The sequence below is a fragment of the Podarcis bocagei genome (assembly GCF_964188305.1).
Source record: "Podarcis bocagei genome assembly, chromosome: 7".
Lineage (NCBI taxonomy): Eukaryota > Metazoa > Chordata > Lepidosauria > Squamata > Lacertidae > Podarcis > Podarcis bocagei.
The window spans coordinates 49,184,747-49,207,627 of record NC_138132.1 but is presented as its reverse complement, the minus strand read 5'-3'; the positions used below and the strand labels follow the sequence as shown (position 1 = coordinate 49,207,627).

The window sequence follows — 22,881 nt, the reverse complement described above, 5'->3', positions numbered from 1 at the left end:
CACTGTTCCTCTCGGCCGCCATTTTGTGTCCGAGGCGACTGTGGAACGATTAAACCGCGAGCTGGTGCTGGGCGCTGGCGGCGGCCGCTAGCGGCGGGGCAGCGGCAGTAGGAGCTCCGCAGGGCCCGAGCGGGGCGGGGCCCGGGGCAGCAGGGGCGGCCCGGAGGCGCCTCCGGGACAGGTAAGCAGCGCGGGGGGTTTGCAGTCGCTTTCTCCGGCCTCTAGGTGTCACGATGGGGCTCGGGCTGGGACCCGCCGCGGCGCCGCCGATGGGGAGCGGGGCTTTGTCTCCCTCTACCGTCCCCATCGCCCTGATGCCGGCCTGGTACTGCCGCCCATCGGCCTCCCAGTGCAGCGCCTCTGCCGGAACCAGGCCGGGCCTGGATAAATAGACAGAGGCGCGGCTGCTTAGCTCGGCCTTGCCCAACCCGCCGCCGCCTCACCCTCTCCGCCACCGCCAACCACGGCCTGCTGGAGTGACTCGCTTTTTATTTAACTCGTCCGCCATTATGGAAACGACTAACCCCGGGCGTTCCTGTCCCCGCCAAAAACCTATATTCAAAACACCCACCCGCCCGCCTTGATCCTGGCCGAGTCGATTGGGTTTCCTCCCCCCCCCCCCGTTTCCCAGCTCCTCCCGAGCCGCCCCCATTAACCTGCGGCCTAATCCTGCCACCTCCCGCCTCTTCTGGCTCGCTTCTCGTTCCGCCCGGTCGCCTCCGCCCCGCGTCGATTCCCGCCCGTCTACGCTTCTGCTTTTCTCTCCCTCCTCCCCATGCCCGGACGTCCTCGTCCCGTCCCAGCTGACCGTCCCCGGCCTGCTCCGTCCGCGTCCTTTTCCCCCGATGGTCCTGCGTGTCCGCGCTGCCCGTCCCTGCCCGCCTGCTCCCGCCGGCCGCCGCCTCGCTGTGCGCGCTGCGGAGTGAGAGGCGCTGCGAGCTCAAGATCGGGACTCGAGCTCCCTCTTGCAAGGCAGGCTGAGCTGCAGCGCCATGCAGCGCGGGAGAGCGCCAGGCGGGGACGCCCGAGCTCGCCCGCCCGGCCTGGAACCGGGAGGGAGCTCACGCGGGGCTCCCCTTTTCACCTTTACCGGGGAAGGTCCTTTCGTAAAGTTAGGATGGTGTCAAGGATGGGGGGGAAGACATCACGATCTCACTCATACCCCCAGTCATGACTTTGGCCTCGACGCTACCACCTAATCCCGATTATCTTTGTGCAGATACTATTCTTAAAGGGGGGGGGGAGTAATACTTCAAGGGAAAGCCCTCTAAAACTGCCAGAAAATTGGGCCACGCAATTCGGGAGGTTGTAGAGATCTTCCTTTATACATCCTCATGCCGTAAATCCAAGAAGGTTTGGGGGAGGGGGATCTCACAGCCCTGAAGAAGAGAAGTCGATTACTACTTTGACTCTATATCTTCCTGAAGGTTCTCCTGCGGTTTTATTTTAAGAAAAGAACTCTTTCACAAAAGGAATATACCAGAAATTTGCATATTACTTTATATGCCTTGTTTTAAAATATATTGCTCTAAATATATGCTGTCACTTTAATCTGAGCAGTTGAGAACATGCTTGAGGTTGCTAGTGTGAAATTGGTGGGCCTGTTAGATGTATTTCTCCAAAGTAGGTTAGGGTGAGTGATAGCAAGTTGCCCAAGCCATCCTGGGTAATCTTGACGGATAAGTCATAATTGCATCACACTAGTGAACTGCCTTCTAAAATGGGGAGAGGAGGGGTATTGGTCATAGCTAACCAGCTTTGATTCTGACTATTTAGTTACAGTTACATGTTCTTTACAGAATGAGGTGGTCCATGAGGGGAGATTTAAGTGAAATAATAGACCCATGCTACTATAATTATATTATGCTAGCCCATAGTTGGTGCAGCATCTTGATGTAGCTAATGCTTCTATGTTGTCAGTAGCCATCATTGCTGTTTTGCTGTAATAGTTAGAATTCTGCTTGATTTCCAAAAAAATATTCTTTTGGGCTCCCAGTATTGTAGTGATTGTCTGAATAGTCATTTAAACCTAAAAGTGTATTCCAAACTAGTATCCCTCACCCACATATATTTTAAAACACAGTTCTAAAGTCTTGCCCATTTGTCATTCGTCTGTCACTTTCTAGTGCAAATGAGTCATCTCTAAATAACCACAGTAAGCTCTTTTATGGGTTACATTCTGTTTCTTATTTTACTTTCAAACTTTCCTACCATGAAAACAGGTGGACCTTGTGTGCTCCTTAACTTACTCTTTTGCAGGCTTTGGGCAAGTAGTATACTGTACAAAGTGGTGCAAGGGAACAAATGAATTTGAGAGGCAGGGAGTAACTTAATCAAGGCTACTCTTACATATTCATGCTAATCTGATGGTGTTAGAGTTGGCTTATACTGGCGGCAGTAGACTCTATTGAGCAAAAGTTAACTTGTTGGGACTAGGCTGCGCTGACATCTGAAAGACATGCCTATGTAAGAGTGCACTGTAGTTCCATTTATTTCATTGGGGATTCCAGGACAGATAAAAGAAAGTACTTATTCACATAGCACATAGTTAAACTATGGAGCTGTCTCCCATAGGAGGAAGTGATGGCCACCAACTTGGTTGGCTTTAAAAAAGGATTAAACAAATACATGGAGGTCAAGACTATCATCAACAACTACTAGCCATAATTGCTATGCTCTACCTCCACTGTCAGAGGTAGTATACCAGTTCCTGGGAATTACAGGTAGGCAAAGCGCTGTTGCACTCATGTCCTACATACTTGCAAGTTCCCCACAGGCATCTGGTTAGTCATTGTGAGAACAGGATGGTGGACTAGATGAGCCATTGGTCTGATCCAGCAGCATCTTCTTATGTTCTTATGATTAAATCTTAGCAAATTTCCCCCGGTACTGTATCAGATACATTCTTCCTCTAATAGCCTGGTCTTCTGAGCTATAGTTCAGACTTGCCTGTTGTTATGCTCCACTTCCATCTACACTATGCCAACAAACTGCTTCTACTTATCTTTTTATCTCCACCTGTGTTGAACTCTCATATATCTGTAAAACTTCCAGAAATCTCCTGGCATATTGAGGCATTCACCTTGGTTTTAGATCTGAATGTATCAGTTGATTCTAATGTTGCAGTTGTTGAATTCTCAGCTAAGGATTAAATGTACCCTTGCTACTTCCGTCAAAACTTGTTATGTTTTATGAAATACAGTGGTACCTCGGGTTACATACGCTTCAGGTTACTTATGCTTCAGGTTACAGACTCCGCTAACCCAGAAATAGTACCCCGGGTTAAGAACTTTGCTTCAGGATGAGAACAGAAATCGTGCAGCAGGAGGCCCCATTAGCTAAAGTGGTGCTTCAGGTTAAGAACAGTTTTAGGTTAAGAACAGACCTCCAGAACGAATTAAGTTCTTAACCCGAGGTACCACTGTATTCTGAATGGTTGAGCCAATGGGCAGCAGTTTGGGAATCTGCTTCATAGTTAGGGAACCTGACTTTATTTTCAAAACTTAAGGTTACATTTAATGTGAATTCTTGTACCTGGTGGAATTCATTTATTTTTGTAAATTTCACTTTCCCTACTGTACCATTACATATAAGTAACTTCCAGTTTGTACATTCAGAGGTGATATTGGACCCAGATAAATATGTAAAATAAGAACCCTGGAGTAGCTTCAACCAGCCTATTTTATTAGCATAGCTGCAGGTGGCACTGTGGGTAAAAGCCTCAGCACCTAGGGCTTGCCGATCGAAAGGTCGGCGGTTCGAATCCCTGCGGCGGGGTGCGCTCCCGTCGTTCGGTCCCAGCGCCTGCCAACCTAGCAGTTCGAAAGCACCCCCGGGTGCAAGTAGATAAATAGGGACCGCTTACAAAGCGGGAAGGTAAACGGTGTTTCCGTGTGCGGCTCTGGTTCGCCAGAGCAGCGATGTCACGCTGGCCACGTGACCCGGAAGTGTCTTCGGACAGCGCTGGCCCGCGGCCTCTTGAGTGAGATGGGCACACAACCCTAGAGTCTGTCAAGACTGGCCCGTACGGGCAGGGGTACCTTTACCTTTAATTACAAAATGTGGTGGCCTTTGTAACATGTAGTATAGCACTCAGGATTTTTAGAGTTTGCTCCACCTTTGTAAAATAAATTTCAAGCCCTGTTGATTTAATCCTATAACCACTTAGCTGGGGGTTAACTGCTTTGAACTCAGTGGAACTTAGTTCTGAACTGACATGCATAGACTTTGTTGTTAAGAACATGGAAAGTTGCCTTATATAAAGTCAGATTAGCATAGTGTTGTCTTCTCAGATTGGCAGCAGTTCTTCAGGGTCTCAGGCAGGGCTCTGTCTCATCACTTGCCACCTGATTCCTCTTAACTAGAGATGACATACTTCAGTGAAAATGGCTCCACATAAACAAGGGAACCTTTTTGAATCTCACTGCGGTGGAATAGCTTTCCCTCTGGGTACAGTCTTGGAAACTTCTTACTTAACAAGAAAGAGGAAATTTATCTCTGTGTTATCCAAATAGACCTTCTCCATTGCTTGCTGTCAAATGGCTTAAATAGCATCTCATGCACAGCATTTTATGCTTTTATTCATATCTGCAGCTTCTGAGCTCCTGGAGGAAAGCTAGGTAAGGAAAGTGTTATGTTTCTGGACTACAATTTTTTCCATGCCTGGCCATTGGCCATGCTTGTTGGGGCTGATGGGAGTTGTAGTCCAGCAACATCCGGAGGGCCAGAGATTCCCCATACCTATTGTGTGTGTGTGTGTGTGTCTGTGTCTGTGTCTGTGTCTGTGTGTACTCTATCATTGAGTCTGGGGCAACCTCCAGTTGCTTTCAAGCTCCCTGGAACTTAACAATTTTGTTCAGAGTTCATAGATCTTTGTGTTGGTTTCTTGCAAGCAGACGATCTTGTACACTGAAGCCAAAGGGATTTTATTTGCATTGGCTAGAAAGTGAAACAAGGTATCAGCCAGAAGAGTCCAGTTTAGAAGAGGCAAGTGTTGAGGGATTGATATCTTTTCCCTCTCTCACCCTCCACTTAACCCAGAAGATGGATTCATAAGCTAGTGTTGGAAAATATTTTTTTTCTGCATATTCTCTGATTAATCCCAATGGTGGGTCACCTTGATACCTTGTTGATTCCCCAGTGTCAAGAAGGAGCATTCATATCAAAAGGGTTGCTCCTAATGGCACCTGATGTATTCTCCAGCTCTTGACAGAAAGATCGTGAGAGAGAAACACTGGTTTTGCCTTTGGCCATGGTTGACTGCTACTGCAAGATCCTTTTCAAAACTCTCTTTAAAATAGAGGAGGAGGGGATGTGGGATTGGAGGAGGCATAGCTGGGTAGAGCTGCTATTTGAAAGCACTCCAGTACTCCCTGCTTCTTCTGAAGCAAAGAAACTACATTAGTGAAAGCTTCTAGGGCAGGGTTTTTATGGAAGAGGAGCTCTCTGACATTCCTGATCAGTTGGAATAAGACTTTGGGGCACAATTTACTGCAAGCTGAGCTAAACAAGGGCTAGTTGGGAAATATACATGCTGTATACTCAAAAATTTTCCAACTCTGGTCTACAGTATGTTGAGTTCTTACATGTGTGTAAAATGACTTAAACATCAACTGAAAGCTCACACATTTGCATACACATTTGCAAGCTTTCATACAAGTTTGGGATCTTGGTCACTTACTGGAATATTTCATTAAGACAACAACAACTCTGCACAAGTGAGAGTAACCTCTTTTAACATTGAGTCTTCTGATGGCACTATCAAAATGACAGGTGCTCACCAGCTTAGTGTGAGTAAGGATCATAAATGTTCATACATTTATCATTGAAAAACGGGGAGAGTTCATATGTACAGCTGTGGAATAACATGAAGATATATGACACAGATCTAAATTGACTGAAATTCTGAATATATCTGCAGCATGTGACTAAGAAAAAATATGTATAAATTCTTAATTAGTTGAGAATCTTGTAAGCTTCAGTGGGCATGTCTGCTATTAGTTAGGCACTGTTTTTCCTGGTGAACTAAATTTACTGCCCTTTAAAAGATTATTGTACATTTCAAAAGCCAAGAGAACAGATGTTCTAGGTACTCAATTCTTGGGTTTGAGTAACTGACTCCCAGGTTTTTCTGAAGCTGTCTCTGGAGTGAAATGAGTTACTCATAAGCATTTCTAAAATAGCCTTGGCAGAATCCTTAAAATCAGCATTTAACCTAGCAAAGGTCAAAAAATGCCTTATTCACCTTTGCGATGCTTAACTTGTAAGCCTTCCTGGATCCAACTAATTGTCTATCTAGTCCAGCATCTTATTTACAAAAGTTTTCAACTAAAATTGAAGCCTGAAAACAGGATTCAAGGCAACAGCTCTCCCCTGTAGCAATTGGTGTTTAGAGATATACCGCCCCTGAATAAGATGATTTGACTTAGCTTTCATGATAGGTGTTTCCATGAATTTGGCTAACTTTACTTAAAACCACTTAGGTGGCTATTGTACAATAGTGAATCATTGTGTTCAAGTTGAATCTTTTAAAAAGGTAAAAGAACTTTTTGGAGAAGTATCTTCCATTGATGCGGAATATTTCCCTTTTTAATACTAGCTACTTGGAAATAAATGTTGGAAATTTAGCTCAAGACAGAGGGTGCTGCTTTTAGTAAAAAACAGTATGAACATTTTTGGGGTAACTATAACCTGAGTTTTATTTGTGTTTTTTTTTGTATTTAGGGAACGGCTTTTGTAAAAATATGCTCTATCTAACATTCCCTTTGTTGTTATAGTTGTTAGTAAAGTCTCGTTATTGTCTGCCTCTTTGTTTGCTTGTTTATAATAATCTACGTGTAGTGGAGCAAAAACATGTTTGTTGTGAACCTTTAGGTTAACCACTTAATGTCATGCATGATAACATAATTTTAAAACAGCAGGGTAACATACAAAACTTTCCCTTGAACATGGCTGTTCAGGCATAGAAACTACGTAAGCAAGTAGCATTTTCTTTCTTTACCATGTTAAGGAAAATACAGGTTGAGGCAGATTTGGATGCCAGTTATGTTGTAGTCAATAGATAGGAGTGATCGCAATTGCATTTTGATTAAATTGCTTCCTCCAAAAGGTGGTACTGTCTTAGCTTTCTGGACCATTGTGTAGCACCAGGAACTTGAGTGTATTCTGTGGATCCGGAGCCTTGTTTGAACTCCCCCCACCGTGATGCAACTGTCCCATTGAGGGTTTTTTTTTTTTTAATTGAAGCTGTCAAGTTCCTTAAATGTTAAGATTGGTGTGTGTGGTTTTTTAACATCTGTATACTAGTTAGAACAACAGCTCTGAAGAAAAATGCTACACTTTTCAAAATATCATGCCCTATATTTTTGCAGGCATATTTTAGTAGAGCCAATTCCTCATATTTCAGGCGTCTGAAGGCAGCCCTGTTTCAGGAAGCTTTTAATGTGTTCCTTTATTTTGTTGGAAGCCGCCGAGAGTGGCAGGTGGACTACTTGAAATATTAATATTATTTCAAGATAGTGCTTCTTGTCACCTGTTATTTTATAATTTATAATAATGTTTTTCATAAAATTTATATACCACTATTGCTTTAAAAACCAACCAACCTGAAAGCAGTATATAAGTGCTTTAAAAACAGCAATCTTTGGGGGGGGGGGGAGAATATCCAGACTTTTAAAAATAGGAAGTACCAGTTTAGTTATTCAAATAGTTTTTAATCAATTAATCTAACCTGTTAATTGGTTCAGTGTTCCAACCCAACTTTTCAAGTTGTAAAAGACAGTTAAACCTTACAGGTTTAAATTCTTAGCAACTTGCCGTGACTCCACTGTAAATATTAATCGGAGATCCAGAGCAGAACTTGAGTAGGTGTGTTCTGCAATGGCCAAGGCTGGAAACATGGGCTTCTGCTGCAGGTGCGCAAGGTGAGCCAATCCAAATGAACTCTAAAATTCACAGAGGCAAATTTAAAACTGACAGCACGCACTGCAGGCCTTCAGACTTTTCTCTTCTGCCATGGTTGTGAAAACAGAAAAATGTTTCAGAATGTCTCCAAAACGGTTGATGGCATTTTTTTTTAAGTGCTTAAAATTGTGCTAAGTGCTATGCAAAAATTATTAAGACAGACAAGTCGGAGGGTAAGGAAAGGAAGAACATTTAGAAAGATGCATAATAATTCACTAATTTTGGATAAAAAGGGTAAAAGCTATTTTATGGTTCATAAATGTAATTACTACACTAAAGTGGCAATATGCCTTTATGCAAATTCTAAGTGGGCTGGTTCTCCTATAAAGCCTCACAACCGTAGAAGCCCAAATTGCACATGCTTCCACTTACTGATGCTCGAATTAAATGCTGTGGTGCTTGTTGAAGAACAGTATGTTGTGGCCTTTCCATCAATGCTACTATTCCTTTTGTTTTAAAAGGGAGGGGGTGCGCGCGCGCAACAGGCCTGATGTAGTTGACCAGAAAGTGAGTCATTGGGTTGTCTCAAAACTTAATCCTATAGAGGTGACTTTTAGAGCATCAAGCTAACCAAATATTCTCTTTTTTCTGATCTTTTAATTTCTGGATTTCCCCCCTCTTTCCTCCTATGCAGACACATTAGCTGGCCTGCTAGGATATGGAATGATTTATTTTGTGGGGAAGTTTAGGCAAGAGATGTGAGGCTGTCTCAGTGTTGACAAGCAAAGCAACCCACCCACACTGCAAATCATGTGGTCAGCTTCTGGGCAGGGAGACAGGAGAGCTCATTAAGCGCATGCGTTGAATCTCACTGTTAACTGTCATGCAGGCGGATGTAATACTGAGATACTCAGACAGCTGCTGGCAGAAAACAGGAAACTAACTTAAAACCAGTGGGATTCATTGCATGTCAATTTGTTTTGCATTGCTTTGTCAATTTTCCATTTCTTAGTTATACTGATGCTGAAATTATTTTTGCAAAATGTTGGGTGCTGCTGTTCCACATCAACAATCACATGGGTCTCTCAAAGTATCTATTATGTTGGAGGAAATGTGAAGTGCATGGACAAGAGCAGTGTTTTCCAAAGGTTAAGTGTGAAGAAGGTAGAACACATTCCTTATACCTTGTATACTCATCAGGACAATCGTCATTCTATATCAACCTCACTTTTGTTACTTTCAAAGAGATGGAATAGATCCCAGGGCCTATTGTAATCCTGTGCAGGATAGTGATGCCTTGCATGTGAGCTAAACACCTAAGCAAGTTAACATATTTAAAGCAAAACAGAAGTTAAGTCATAATCCCTTCTTCAACACCAGCTACTAAATAGTGGTTCAAAATAGCAGGTTTTTACTCTGCTTCCAGAAGATACTTACTTGCCTTTTAGTGAATGCAGTTGTTTTCTCTCCAAGCTAATCAACATAGGATTTTTTTAGCCTCACCTGCTGTGCAGGATAAAATGGAGAGAAGAGTCATATATACAACCTTGAGCTCCATGGAGGGATAGAAATGTAGTAGCAATAGTAAGTGTTTTAGGTGTGGTTTTCTATTCCAATACATTCCAATATATTGTGGGGAACTGGAATGGCCTAAAATGAAACAAAGTGTTGCTAGAAGTTTGCTTCCCTGGATCATTTGGTTTGAAAAAAACATGCAACATTTTCATCCCAATACATTACTGTACTACCAGTGGGACAATAAAGCACCCCATTAGCAAATCAGTACAATTTGTGGTTGTCCCAGGTACTTTCTGTACACCTTTTGTATACAGAAAGAAAACACGCTGGTGACACGTTGAACTTGGGGAGCACTGTGTACTACCATGCAGACAAAAATGTCCCGGAAGGACAATCCTGTGTTAATTCTGTAACAAAAAGTACACGGGTGTAATTTAATCCCTAAAGTCTGCATCTGGATTAATTTCAAGTGCTCAACTCTGGGATTTTTTCATGGCACCACCAGAGTTGTGCTTTTTTAATGGAAGAGGTTGGTTCATTCCTTTAATTTTAATGTTAGCATTATGCAGCAAATTACTAGTGTGGGTAGATGAGTGAATGCTGTACGTAGATTTATTTGCAGGATTACTGTAGTCTTATTAAAAAATAACTCTAAACATTGACTTCCAAATTCCACTTCAGATAAAGACTTTTCTTTCGCTCTCTTTTTAAAGAAAGAACATGCAATGTTCTTAGGTACTCCAATCCTCTGGGGTTAGAATAAGCTAAAGATTTTTAAATTCTGCTTTTATTTTAACAGATCTCAGATGGGCCTTTCCTCACATGTCATCTGTCTTCTGTTTGCTTTTGCAGTGGCACTGAACCACCAACATTTGTGTGGGCTCTTCTTTGTTTTGGCCCACGTTGTCAGCCTTTTTGCTGTTCTCTTCCTGTGAACTATTGACACCTCCACAGCAGCCATTTACTTTGTATTGGCAGTGTCCCAGGCACTCAGTTTTAGGTGTGTATCCACGCAACATTCTGAACATGTTCCAGTTTCCCTTCCACTTAGTTGATTTTTCCTGCTTGGGGAAAAGCAACATAAGCACAGTAAAGAAGGGTATGGTTGCAAAAGCTGGCTGATCCAAAACAAAGTATTTGGAGGTTGTGCTTTTCTGACATCTTATTTTGGGGTTGCTGCCTCGTCTGTCCCATTTTGGTACATCACATCACACCTAGACCATTTATTTCCAAGAGCAGCCAGAGCAACTTGCCTTTTCCTTTCACTTTTGACTAATGGCTACTGCTGAAAGTAATGGTGGAGGGATTTCATGGTGTCCCCAGAGACTCAATCTTTTTGACACTTTTTGGGAGGGACAAAAAATTCAGAAGCAGCTGTGCATTAGCTCAAAAATACTGTATTTGACTCATGGGATGCAGGAGGAGGAAAGAAGTGTAAAATGCATGTATCCTTGTAGCCTGATCTTGTCCCCCAAATCCTGAGTTAGAATTAAAATTCTTTCTCTTTTTTCACATTACAGACCTATATCAAGAGTGTGTAAGGAGTTGTATCCATAATATTTGTGAGCAGGGGTCTTTGTTCTGAGCATTTCTTTTTTCAGCAAATGCAATGTTTCATTCATGTCTGATCAGATTTCTTAAGGTGTAAGACTCTGTCCCCCCATTTCTTGCAAGCTGCTGAAACAACTGCTTAAGTGTAGCTTTTGTCTCTCCCTCTGTTTTCCAGCAGGAAGGTGACATGGAAGGGGAGGCAGTTGAAGCTATTGGCGAAGAGTCTGAAACTTTCATTAAAGGCAAAGAAAGGAAAACCTATCAAAGGCGCCGGGAAGGTGGGCAGGAGGAGGATGCTTGCCCAATGCCACCCAACCAGGCAGATGGGGCTGAAGTGGTACAGGAAGTCAATGCTGGTGTCCAGATGGTCATGATGGAGCAGCTTGATCCAACGCTGCTTCAGATGAAGACGGAGGTCATGGAAGGCACTGTGCAACAGGAAGCTGAGGCTACTGTGGACGACACGCAAATAATAACCCTACAAGTTGTGAATATGGAAGAGCAGCCTATAAACCTGGGCGAGCTCCAACTTGTCCAGGTGCCTGTCCCAGTGTCTGTACCTGTTGCTACCACTTCTGTGGAAGAACTTCAGGGGGCCTACGAAAATGAGGTCTCCAAAGGAGGCCTCCAGGAAGGGGAGCCTATGATCTGCCACACCCTCCCTTTGCCGGAAGGCTTCCAGGTGGTAAAAGTTGGTGCAAATGGTGAGGTGGAGACGCTGGAGCAAGCTGAACTTCAGCCCCAGGAGGATCCTAATTGGCAGAAAGACCCAGACTATCAGCCCCCAGCCAAAAAGACAAAGAAAACCAAAAAAAGCAAACTTCGTTATACTGAGGAGGGAAAAGATGTGGACGTGTCTGTATATGACTTTGAAGAGGAGCAACAGGAGGGCTTGTTGTCAGAGGTCAATGCGGAGAAGGTGGTGGGCAACATGAAGCCCCCAAAGCCAACAAAAATTAAAAAGAAAGGTACATGGGACATTGGATTTGGGGAGCAGTAGGGGGGCATCTTCAGTATCTGTTCTGGATAGGAATTACTGCTCTCTTCCTGAATACATCATCATCTTAGAGCAAAGAGCCTTGCCAACCTTGAAACCCAGATATGTTTTGATAGGAGCCTTGACTGTCTTTGATACCTCATTGTGGCCTTTTGAGATCAAGAAAGGGTTTTTGTCCCCACTTTTTTAAAGAATCTGGTGTTTCCTTCCATGAAGATTTAAATACAGGGGTGATGGGTGGATTTCAGGATGTGAATTATCTAGTTTTCCCTCAGATCAGTGTTACCTCAGATCAGGAGTTGCCTCCTTAATTAATTTGTTTGATCTACTTCTATTGGTTTTATTAATGCTATCCCCTGATTTAATCTGATGTGGTATACTTTGTCCCCTTTGGATAGGTGCCTTGAAATTGGAAGTGGGGTGGAAGAAAAACATGAGGAGGATCCTGCCTCAAAGTGGGGACTTTGAACTGGATTTGCCTCTGTGGTGCTCCAGGTCATTTATGCATATAAAAGGGTTGCTATTTTAAGACTGCTAAAGAGCCTTGCTTTCTGGACAGGAGTGAAGAAGACATTCCAGTGCGAACTGTGTAGTTACACTTGCCCACGCCGTTCAAACCTGGACCGTCACATGAAAAGCCACACAGATGAGAGGCCGCACAAGTGCCATCTTTGTGGCAGAGCTTTCCGGACAGTCACATTGCTGAGAAATCACCTCAACACTCACACAGGTACTTTAAAGGGAAAGGGTGACCTCTGTTTCTTTTGGGGGCCACATTCCCTCAGGGTTAGTGTATCGGAGGCTGCATGCCAGTGATGGATGGAGTCAGACACAAGGGTTCTGGATTAATTGATCCAGAATGAGAATTACAGTACCGTGCTTAAATTTTCACAGTGACTGCCTCATGCTAGAGTCCCTAAACTTAGGCAAGTCTATTCAGGAGTAAGTGCTGTTGGGTGTAAAAGGATGATGCATGAATAAGTATGCAGTGAATTATTATTTTTAAGTACAACAGGCCAATATATCCAATGTTTTAAAAACCTAATGAAAGCAATTCCTTTCTGACTATACAAACAAAAGCACACACTGCAGATGCCAGAAACCTAGCAATTTGTTCTCAGGCTTTCACCGAGCCATACGACCAGGAAAAATGTTTTTTAAAAGTTTTATATTTATCAGATAAAATGCTGCCCCTTCCAGCTTTTCTGACACTGCATATAAAAAGAGGGGAAAGACTGTAAAAAGCCAAGAAAAACAAGGAAGAATGTTTCTAATGTGATGGAAGAATGGGTGTGCATCAGGCAAGTTTCCCATCTGTGGTTTAGGGGATGCTGCCAACCCATAAGCATTTTTTTCTGGCACCTGCCTCTTGGTTTGTGGGAGCTACAGACTCAAGCCATCCTTGTGCTAATATTGGTCTACCAGTAATTTTAGATTCTGTGATATGAGAGGCAAGTGTCATGATTAAATCTACTGAATAAGCAAACAGGGCTGTATTTAATGTTAGTTCTGCTTGGAGAATACCCATTGAAATTAAAAGATGTGACTGAATTACATCCTTTAATTTCATTTGGTATACTCTGAGTAGAACTTTGTTAGCCAGAACTCATACCAGTATATGCAAAAAGACCTGAATGGATTTTTATAGTGAATCCTAATGTGTCTTAACTGAACACTAGGCTTGGGGTTGCAGAAGAGAGGCTGAGGCTCATAGGAATGGGGGAAGAATTTGACACTGAAGCGGCAGACTGGATTCTTTTTCAATGTGGACACCTCAGCATTTCAGATGTCCCAACCAGTCCTTGTCCTACTGTGAAGTTTCCTTTTTTTGCCCATGAGGGCTGGAAACTTCCTTTTGAAACACCGAGAATTACTGGCTTCATTACTGTTAACACAAATCTGCATAATTTTGATCACCCCACAAAGTCCAAAACATAACTTCCAATAAAGCAGAAGCATAATTGAAATAAAAATGCCTTGCATCAATTGCTTCTCTGTGGAACAGTCACATTCCTTACCATGTCATTGGGTGGTAGGGCTTGGGTTTTTTTCTAGTTGGGATGCTATAGAAAATAAGTCTTACTTAACCACATGTACCATACTTAGCTTTTTCAAGCATTCGGACCCTTAGCATGATAGCAACAGTGTATTTAATAATAATATCAGTCTTTTTAAATAGAGATTTTCTTGCCCATTTTTGATGCACCTTTAAATTAAGAAGGCAAACCTATTCCCTACAGATGAAGCCAATATCTGTTTAGCCTTTTTAATATATATTTATTTATATATATTTGTCTCTGGGATCTCTCAGGTACTCGTCCTCACAAGTGCCCTGACTGTGACATGGCCTTTGTGACAAGTGGCGAGTTAGTTCGGCATCGCCGCTACAAACACACCCACGAGAAGCCATTCAAGTGTTCCATGTGTGACTATGCCAGCGTGGAGGTACGTTTTGAATCCAGTTTTCTAGTTGTAGGTAGGCCATACCCACTTAACTACCAGTATTATCCTGTCTCCATGCCCCCCCCCCCCATTTGAGGTTTTGGGTTTCTTTAATGGATATGGAGTTAACAAAGCCTGTGTCATATTGTTTGTTTCTTGACCACATATTTATTGTGCCTAAATAGGTAACTTGCATCTTATGCAAGGGTTCTGTTATGGGCGTCCACATGTAAATGCAAAAACATGTATAGCCAGGTGCCCCTGGAACTACCCCCCCCCAAAAAAAAAAATGCAGTTACTGGTTTTGTAGGGGAGGTCTGTTGCCCAGAGTGGAAATATCAAAAATGACATTGGCAGGCCATAAGCAACTGTTTGGCTCCCAGAAAGCTTTTAGCCCCATAGCCATTCTGTTTTCTGTATGTCTCATCTTACAATTCAAGAAATGCAAAAGGTAAAAATAGCACTGATTCTTTTGTGAAAAGACAGTGAATGCAAAGCCCTTTCTTCTTATGGTACAAATCCCATCTTGGTATTCTTAACTTACAGGTGAGCAAGTTGAAACGCCACATTCGCTCTCACACTGGAGAGCGGCCATTCCAGTGCAGCTTGTGCAGCTACGCCAGCAGGGACACTTACAAACTGAAGAGGCACATGAGGACCCATTCTGGTACATATTTTGCAGAGGTGGCACAGAGGCCAGCACACACTGGAAGTTCTGTGCACGCTGCTCCTTTGGCATGTAAAACCTGTGTGCAATTTTTACATAATCTCAGAAACAGTGGGATGGGGCAGGGGGTGTCTGACTTAATATTCTAGTGGCTTTTCTTAAAGGCTGCTATGACCATTGTCACTGCTTGGGTCAGCATTTCAAGAAGTGAGATTCCTTACAGACTTTTTTAAAAATTTGTACAGTACTTGCTTTTTTGCAAACTGTTAGGGAAGTGTAATAACCTCTAACTGAACACTAAACTTGAAGTTCCCTGACAGCAGCTTCAAAGAGCGATGGATATTTTGTAATTGGGAGAGAAGGAGATATTGGCACTCAACCACATATCATTGTATCTGCCATGCAACATTTGAGAGATCTCTCTTCTTTGCATTCTTTGCCCCATAATTTGACTTTGATTGAGGGGATGCTGCCTCTCCAAGCCCACCCCTCAGGTCCTTTGATAGTTTACTGCCCGCAAATGAGCCTCTCTTGCTAACTGCTCCTCTCTTCTGAAAGGTGAGAAGCCCTACGAGTGTTACATTTGCCACGCTCGCTTCACCCAGAGTGGGACTATGAAGATGCACATCCTGCAGAAGCACACAGAGAATGTGGCCAAGTTTCATTGCCCTCATTGTGACACTGTTATTGCACGGAAGAGTGACTTGGGTGAGTGCCATGAGGCTTGAGGTTGAGGTACCAGATTCTAGTAAAAGAGGTGGTGATCATACTTCTCAGAGGAAAGGCTAGTTGGTTGGTCAACTAATATTAGTTTGATAGTCTAGAAAACAGGCTGAAGGCTGCTAAAGCTATGCAGGTCTGGCCCTGCAAAAGTTGCCTTGTTGAGAGATTGCCTGAAAATCACATATAAGCTGTTTTTTGCTCCTCAGAAGTAATACAGCTCCTCAGAAGTAATACAGTGTATAAATGCAGTTTTTTTGTCTTTGTGGGACTGATTTTCTTTCTATTTGGTTCTGAGGGCCACATAACTACTTGCTAAAGTGGGAGCTTAGACTATAATAAGCCTAGCAAATATCAGATTCCAGAACTCTAAAATTCCATGTGTACAATAACAGATTTATATTTTTAATCCCACCGTACCTTGAAGGCTCAAACAAAGTAGCAATGCTATTCAGAAAAACAAATACAGAGGACATGGAGTCTTAGACAATGTGGGCTAAAATATTTATCTTAGGGCAGGAATTTGCCCATTCAGCTGAACATTAATATACAGTGGTGCCCCGCAAGACGAAAAACTCGCTCGACGAAAGGGTTTTGCGGTTTTTGAGCTGCTTCGCAAGACAAATTTCCCTATGGGCTTGCTTCGCAAGACGAAAACGTCTTGCAAGTTTGTTTCCTTTTTCTTAACACCGTTAATACAGTTGCGACTTGACTTCGAGGAGCAACTCATAGAACGCGGTGTGGTAGCCTTTTTTGAGGTTTTTGAAGACTTTGGTGATTTTTGAAGCTTTTCCAAAACTTTTCCGACACCGTGTTTCGCAAGACGAAAAATTCGCTAGACGAAAAAACTCGCGGAACGAATTAATTTCGTCTTGCGAGGCACCACTGTAATCTCTAGGGAGTAAGCATGAGCACCTCGATGTATTCCACAGGCTATGCAGTAAAAGCAGAGCACTTTATGTGGCCTGTTTCTCTTTACCAGGTGTCCATTTGCGGAAGCAGCATTCCTACATTGAGCAGGGCAAGAAGTGTCGTTACTGTGATGCTGTATTCCATGAGCGGTATGCACTCATCCAGCATCAGAAATCTCACAAGAACGAGAAGCGTTTCAAGTGTGACCAGTGTGACTATGCATGTCGACAGGTGAAGAATATGTAAATATTTAAGAATGTGGTTCTCACCCTGGTCGGTTGAGGCACACAGATCAGGTGGGGGAGGATGCAAAATAATAAAGTGGGATAATGTAGACTGACACAGTGCCCACCAGATGTTGAATTACAACTCGCATCAGCATGTTTGCAGCTGATCGGAGTTGTGGTCCAAGAACATTTGGAGGGCACCAGGTTGCCTACTCCTGCCCTAGAGTTATCCCCCACCCCTGCTGACGTGGTTCTTGGTTCCTTATAGGAACGGCACATGATTATGCACAAGCGAACCCACACTGGAGAGAAGCCTTACGCCTGTAGCCATTGCGATAAGACCTTCCGCCAGAAGCAACTGCTTGACATGCACTTCAAACGCTACCACGATCCAAACTTTGTTCCGGCTGCCTTCGTTTGCTCCAAGTGTGGCAAAACATTCACACGCCGTGTAAGTGATTGGGGGCAAGGTTGCCGCATGAAGCAGGGCGTAAGACTGGTGCCTGACAGAATAAGTTGAGCACTAATAGATCTTCCAGCTTCCTTGATGTGCTATATTGCTAACTGCCTTGGTGAGGTCAAACAGAAAAAGCCATCCCCATACGGCATTTTGCTTGGTTTGTATCCTTTTCAAAATGGTAACTTGTAATGGGAGGGGCTGCAAAACCGAAATACACTTGCTGATTCCTGTTCTCTCTTTGGAGTTATGTCAAGCATACGATTGCTGGTCTGTATGTTCTCTTTGGGTGGGATTATTGGGAGAAGTAAAGTGTACCAATTAAAATTTGGCTCATCATCGCAGCTTACCTCTGATGTTGGGGCTCAGCCCCAGTTTTGGCAAATAAGATCATTTTTTTCGTTTGGGGGATAAATCAGGGTGTGTGTGTGTGATGCTTGGATTCAAGTGCTCTAATTCGATACAGCCAACGTCTTAACATTCACCTGGCTTTTTCTAATCAGAACACCATGGCCAGACATGCAGATAACTGCACAGGCCCTGATGGAGTCGAAGGAGAAAATGGAGGGGAGCCCAAGAAGGGGAAACGTGGGCGAAAGAGAAAGATGCGCTCTAAGAAAGAGGACTCCTCTGATAGTGGTAAGAACTGTAAGCTTATCTCTGAATCAGCTGTGACATCCTCACCTTGCTTATATGCTCAAGTCTCTGCATTATATTCTCATTCAGCTCTATAGTTTCCAAGCCTTGCATGCCGCTCATAACAAATAACTTGCCAATGGTCACTTAAGCACTACTAGCTGCAATTTTTCTTGCAGCTATAGAGTATAGCGCGGTATAAACATGTAATAAATAATAATAATGGCAACATCCAAGCTTTTGGCTTCCAAATTTGTTTTGCCTACCACCTGGCACACCACAACAGGTCTAAATCTTGGGTGTGAATGAGTATGTTAGTGTTAAGCTGCCAAGAAAGGGCAGTAGAGGTGATATTTTTCCCTCCCTTTGAGCTGGCTCATCACCTGTTTTACGTACAGCCTATATAGGATCATAGAATTGTAGAGTTGGAAGGGACCCAAGTGTCATCTAGTCCAACCCCTTGCAATGCCGTTCTGTTCCAAGTCAAGGTGGGGGATGCTGGAAGGTGCCTCCAAGTGCAAAGCAGGGGAGTCATTTCTAATATGCAGTTCAGTGGGGAAGGCACTTCTTTGCAAGATAAATATACAGAAGACCCAAAGTGTGTACGCATCTGTACACTTGCTCATAGTGGTCACAGGACAGCTCAGTGAGTGGAAGTGAGAAGACACATGGACAAAAGGCACTAGGAATCTTTTGAAGCAGATTTTAGATTTTAAGGGGAGGACAGGATAAAGTTAATAGGGAAGTCATTAAACAAAACAAAATTCTGCTTCTTCATTCCACTGAAGAGCATTCTGAATAGCTAATAAAAAGAAATTTCTTGCTTCCACCCCACCCCCAGCACACATGTACAGTCAAAAATCCTCCCCTCCCATTTCATTGTGGAGAGGTGTACTGACATCTTCAAAGTTCTACATTTCATTCATTCCTGATTAAAACCTGAAATGGCAATACTGCCTATGGGGAGCATATTAGCTGTTCCCATTTTGTTGTTTTCATTGTTAGATGCCCTGATTTAATTTCCTTTTTTTCAATATTGAAGAGGAAAATGCAGAGCCAGAATTGGATGATAATGAAGAAGAAGAGGAGACGGCGGTTGAAATAGAGGCTGAACCGGAAGTGGAACCTGTGGTTCCAGCACCACCACCGGCTAAGAAGCGAAGAGGAAGGCCGCCAGGCAAAGCCAATCAACCAAAACAGCCCCAGCGTAAGTCCTGGGCCATGGAAAAAAGGAAGATTGTGCATAGGGTTTTTTTTTGGGGGGGGGGGTTGCAAGCTTTTGCAAGGTGCATTATAATAGAGACAAATATGACTGGCAATCAGTGGGAAATCGGATATCATCACTTAACATATTTTCAGGTCTAGAAACTTGTGAGGGGCAGATTACACAAATGTCTTGGGAATTCGCACAAAATACTAGATTCTTGGTGAAGCATTTGCACATGTAGGGTCAGGATGACTAGTTCTTAACACTCTGCTCAACTAAGCATGACCAAATCTAATTGGTCAGTCTCCCTGAATTGGATATTTATGAGCATCTTGGTATTGTTAATGGCTGAACTCTTGTTCAGATTTCTAGAAATTTCAGAAATCGGGGGTTGGAACAGAAACATTTATGAAACCAAGATGCCGTACATTCCATCTCAGGAGGTAATGAAAACCTCTTCTCAGAAGCTTGTGCAGCCACAGGAAAAAACACCGTAACTCAGTGAACAGCACATTCCTTGCATGCAGATGATCCCAGTTCAGTTGCTGACATCTCCAAGTAGGGCTGGGGAATGAATCCCCGCTCCAAAACCCTAGACAGCCCCTGCCAGTAAGTGTAATAATAATAATTAAATAATTTAATACCTTGCCCCATCTGACTGGGTCAGAAGGACCAATGGCCTGATTTGATAAAAGTCAGCTTTCTATGATGACTGTGAATTTTTATAACCTTAGGCAGTCAGCCTAAAAAAAAAAAATATTCTTTCTCTCCAAATGCAACTTAAAGATGTGTGAGTAATACATGTCAGAGTACATTTCCTGTGATGGCATTCCATGGGCAAGACTCAGCTGTATGTTCATGCTCAGCCTGACACACATTTTCCCTCTCCCTGCAGCCATCAAAAACATACCAATTTGAAGCCACATTGATCAGAGACCAATTTTGCCATCACTCTTGGAATTGTTAAAATTAGAGAGGCCTTAGTTAGTCACTGTTGTCCAGCTATGAGTTTGTACAATTCTCCGCCACACACTGCACTGCCAGAGAATCGCAGCATATACACAGCCTTAGCTATGGTTATTGTGTTGAGATACTGTGAAGTGGTATCCCAAAGAGAGTCTGACTTTTACCCCGTTCTTATTTGATAGCAACAGCAATCATTCAGGTGGAAGACCAGAACACTGGTGCAATTGAAAACATTATAGTGGAAGTCAAGAAGGAGCCTGAAGCAGAGACTGTAGCAGCTACAGCAGGAGCTCAGCCAGCTGCGGTGGAAGCACCCAATGGAGACCTCACCCCAGAGATGATTCTTAGCATGATGGACCGGTGATGGAGGAAGAGTTATGCTCTTGACTGAACTGGCCTGGGCTCTTTTGAAGCGGCTCGATCCCTTTTATTTTCATTTTCCTTTTTACCTTATTTTTGGCTTTGGGAAATGCATCATTTTTAGACCATTTTACCAAACAACTCGGGAAACAAAACTTCAAATGATGTTAGAAAGTGATTTGCCTAGAACTCTCTCTGTTTAATGTTAGCCTATAACCGGATCATGGAACGTGGGGATATTTTTGAGTCCCCAGGGGTCTCCTGCAGGTCGCTGGATCCAGTTAACTCTGGACTGCATTGTAGTGACAGGCCACGGACAGCCTTTGCACGTAACGTGGAAAACATGGAAGCCCGGACTCGAGCCCACACTAACTGCTCTGGATCTGCTTTCGCGTTCCTTGAAGCCCTCTGGCCTCATTTTGCTCTATAGAGGTTTTTAAATGTAAATGCAGAACTCAGGAGGGTTGTAAAACTTTTATTGCATTTTAGTTTTTGCTTTCCCCCCTCACCCACCCACCAACTCCACCCTTCCACTGACTGGCTCTGCGTCAGCAATGTAGGTTTGGCATGCTCCAGCTGGTGTCTTTCCTCCCAGATGCTTTGCTTTCTGCAGGGCATCTCTGTAATGATCAAGCTTGTAAATAACTTTTTTTTACATTTTAATCTTTTTTTCCATTTAATTAAGAGGTCTGTGGGGGGATGCAGTTTAAAGAAGAGAACCCTGTTATTTTAAACCAGTGGTAGCTAACATGGTGCCCTCTAGATGTTGCTCGATTACGGTTCCCCTCATCGCTGACCATTGTCTCTGGCACTGATGGGAGTTGGAGTCAGACAGCATTTGGAGGACTGCAAGTTCCCCACCCCTGTTTTAAAACTCTTACAAAAATGAATTATGCAGGAATTGGTCCCGAATTAAATATTGGAACCTATCAAATTAGTGGAAGAGTGCTAGCCAAGTGTAATGATAGAACTACACACCCCATTTCCGTTTCTAAATATATAGACTTGGTCTTGAAACGTGTCACTTAAACTCCCTTTTGAGTTTCAGGTTTTCACAACTCAATTTTCTTTGCTCACTTTTTTGTGTTTATGAATTCTGTGTTGAAAGCCAAGGTGTTAATTTGTATAGGGCTTCCCAGCCCTTGAAACCTAGGGCAAGAAATCATACTAGGTCATTAATTAAAAGATTTGGGGTTTTTAATTAAAAAGAAGAATAATGTGAAAATACAAAATGATGCCTGTATATGAACCATCACATGTTAAAACTACGTAAGCTTTTTATAGAGCCTCAGTCTTGCTGATTTCAAAAAGAATTTTCTTCTATGTATCGCTTTTAAGAGAGCTATCAGGTTAGCTATCTGATTCTAGGTTGATGCATTTTTGTACTTAGCTGTACTGTGTGATATTTTTCATTATTTTAGGAAACCAACATGAGATAAAATGTTATAAAAATACATAATGGGGTTTGGACTCTGGGAAGGAGAATATACTGCTGTACAGCTAATAAATAATAATGATGAACCTGTGTGCATGCTTTCTGCCTCCTTGGAGCCTCAAGAAGTTGTGTGAAAAATAGGATGGAGACAAGTTTATAATCACTTTTAAGTGAAGGGGGAAGTGAATACATGTTGCCTTTTTGAGCTGTTTGCATTCAGTGGGGAGATTTTCCCATTAAAGAAGAATGGGCTTTCCCATATATCATAACTATTATTTACTACATATGCATTTTAATCACACAGCACACAGTTAATGGCACCTTTGGCTTTTTCATGCATTGTATTAATGGGCCATGCACATCACTTCTACAAAAGATGCTTAAAATGTACTTGCAAATTGGAATCCATGCACAAGATTCTGAGTTCTTCTCTTCCATTACAATATCAAATGTAAGACTTATTTTCAACCAAACTTGGCCTGCTGACTCTCTCCTCAAGGGGCGGGGGGATGGCACACTGGCTCCCAGTTTGCTATGGCAGGAGGAATATTGCTTTCCGCAATGGGGATTGGAGGAGGCTGTGCACTGCCAAAGAACAAAGGGGTGGGGAAGTAGTGAAAAAGCTTTATGGAATGGCAGGATATAGCTGAAGCAGAAGTAATAAACAGCATAGCTGTTATACTGGACTTTGGCGTTTCCAGAGTGCTTTTCCCAGTTGCTGAAGTGCTTCTCATGCATTCTCAGAAATGTGACAATATGGTGACGGCCAATATCAGAGCTGAGCTATACTACTAACAGCACTTTCTGGATTGTACCAATTGAAGATAAGTGCATTTTTAATACATCTGTTCTAAAAAAGTGTAGGCTCCAGCACATAGAAAATC

The 22,881-nt window shown here is 42.9% G+C and overlaps 1 protein-coding gene across 2 annotated transcripts; it reads left to right on the top strand.

Annotated features, from left to right (window-relative positions):
* Nucleotides 1–51: 51 nt before the first annotated feature.
* CTCF (CCCTC-binding factor) lies at nt 52–22,083 on the top strand. 2 transcript variants are annotated; one of them, XM_081202406.1, is made up of 11 exons: nt 52–181; nt 11,150–11,939; nt 12,528–12,698; nt 14,280–14,413; nt 14,957–15,077; nt 15,636–15,785; nt 16,780–16,940; nt 17,205–17,387; nt 17,897–18,032; nt 19,072–19,236; nt 20,385–22,083. In XM_081202406.1, exons 2-11 carry the CDS (start codon nt 11,159–11,161, stop codon nt 20,564–20,566), a joined length of 2,184 nt encoding a protein of 727 aa, XP_081058532.1. In that variant the 5' UTR covers nt 52–181; nt 11,150–11,158; the 3' UTR covers nt 20,567–22,083. The 2 variants fall into 2 exon arrangements, with proteins under 2 accessions (XP_081058532.1, XP_081058531.1); XM_081202405.1 differs by having other exon boundaries at nt 55–181; nt 11,147–11,939.
* The last annotated feature ends 798 nt before the right edge of the window (nt 22,084–22,881 follow it).

Coding starts and splice junctions, on each gene's coding strand:
- CTCF (XM_081202406.1), top strand. CDS start 11,159: ATGGAAGGGGAGGCAGTTGAAGCTATTGGCGAAGAGTCTGAAACTTTC. Junction 11,940..12,527: donor AACAAAAATTAAAAAGAAAG/GTACATGGGACA, acceptor CTTTCTGGACAG/GAGTGAAGAAGACATTCCAG. Junction 18,033..19,071: donor AGAGGACTCCTCTGATAGTG/GTAAGAACTGTA, acceptor TCAATATTGAAG/AGGAAAATGCAGAGCCAGAA.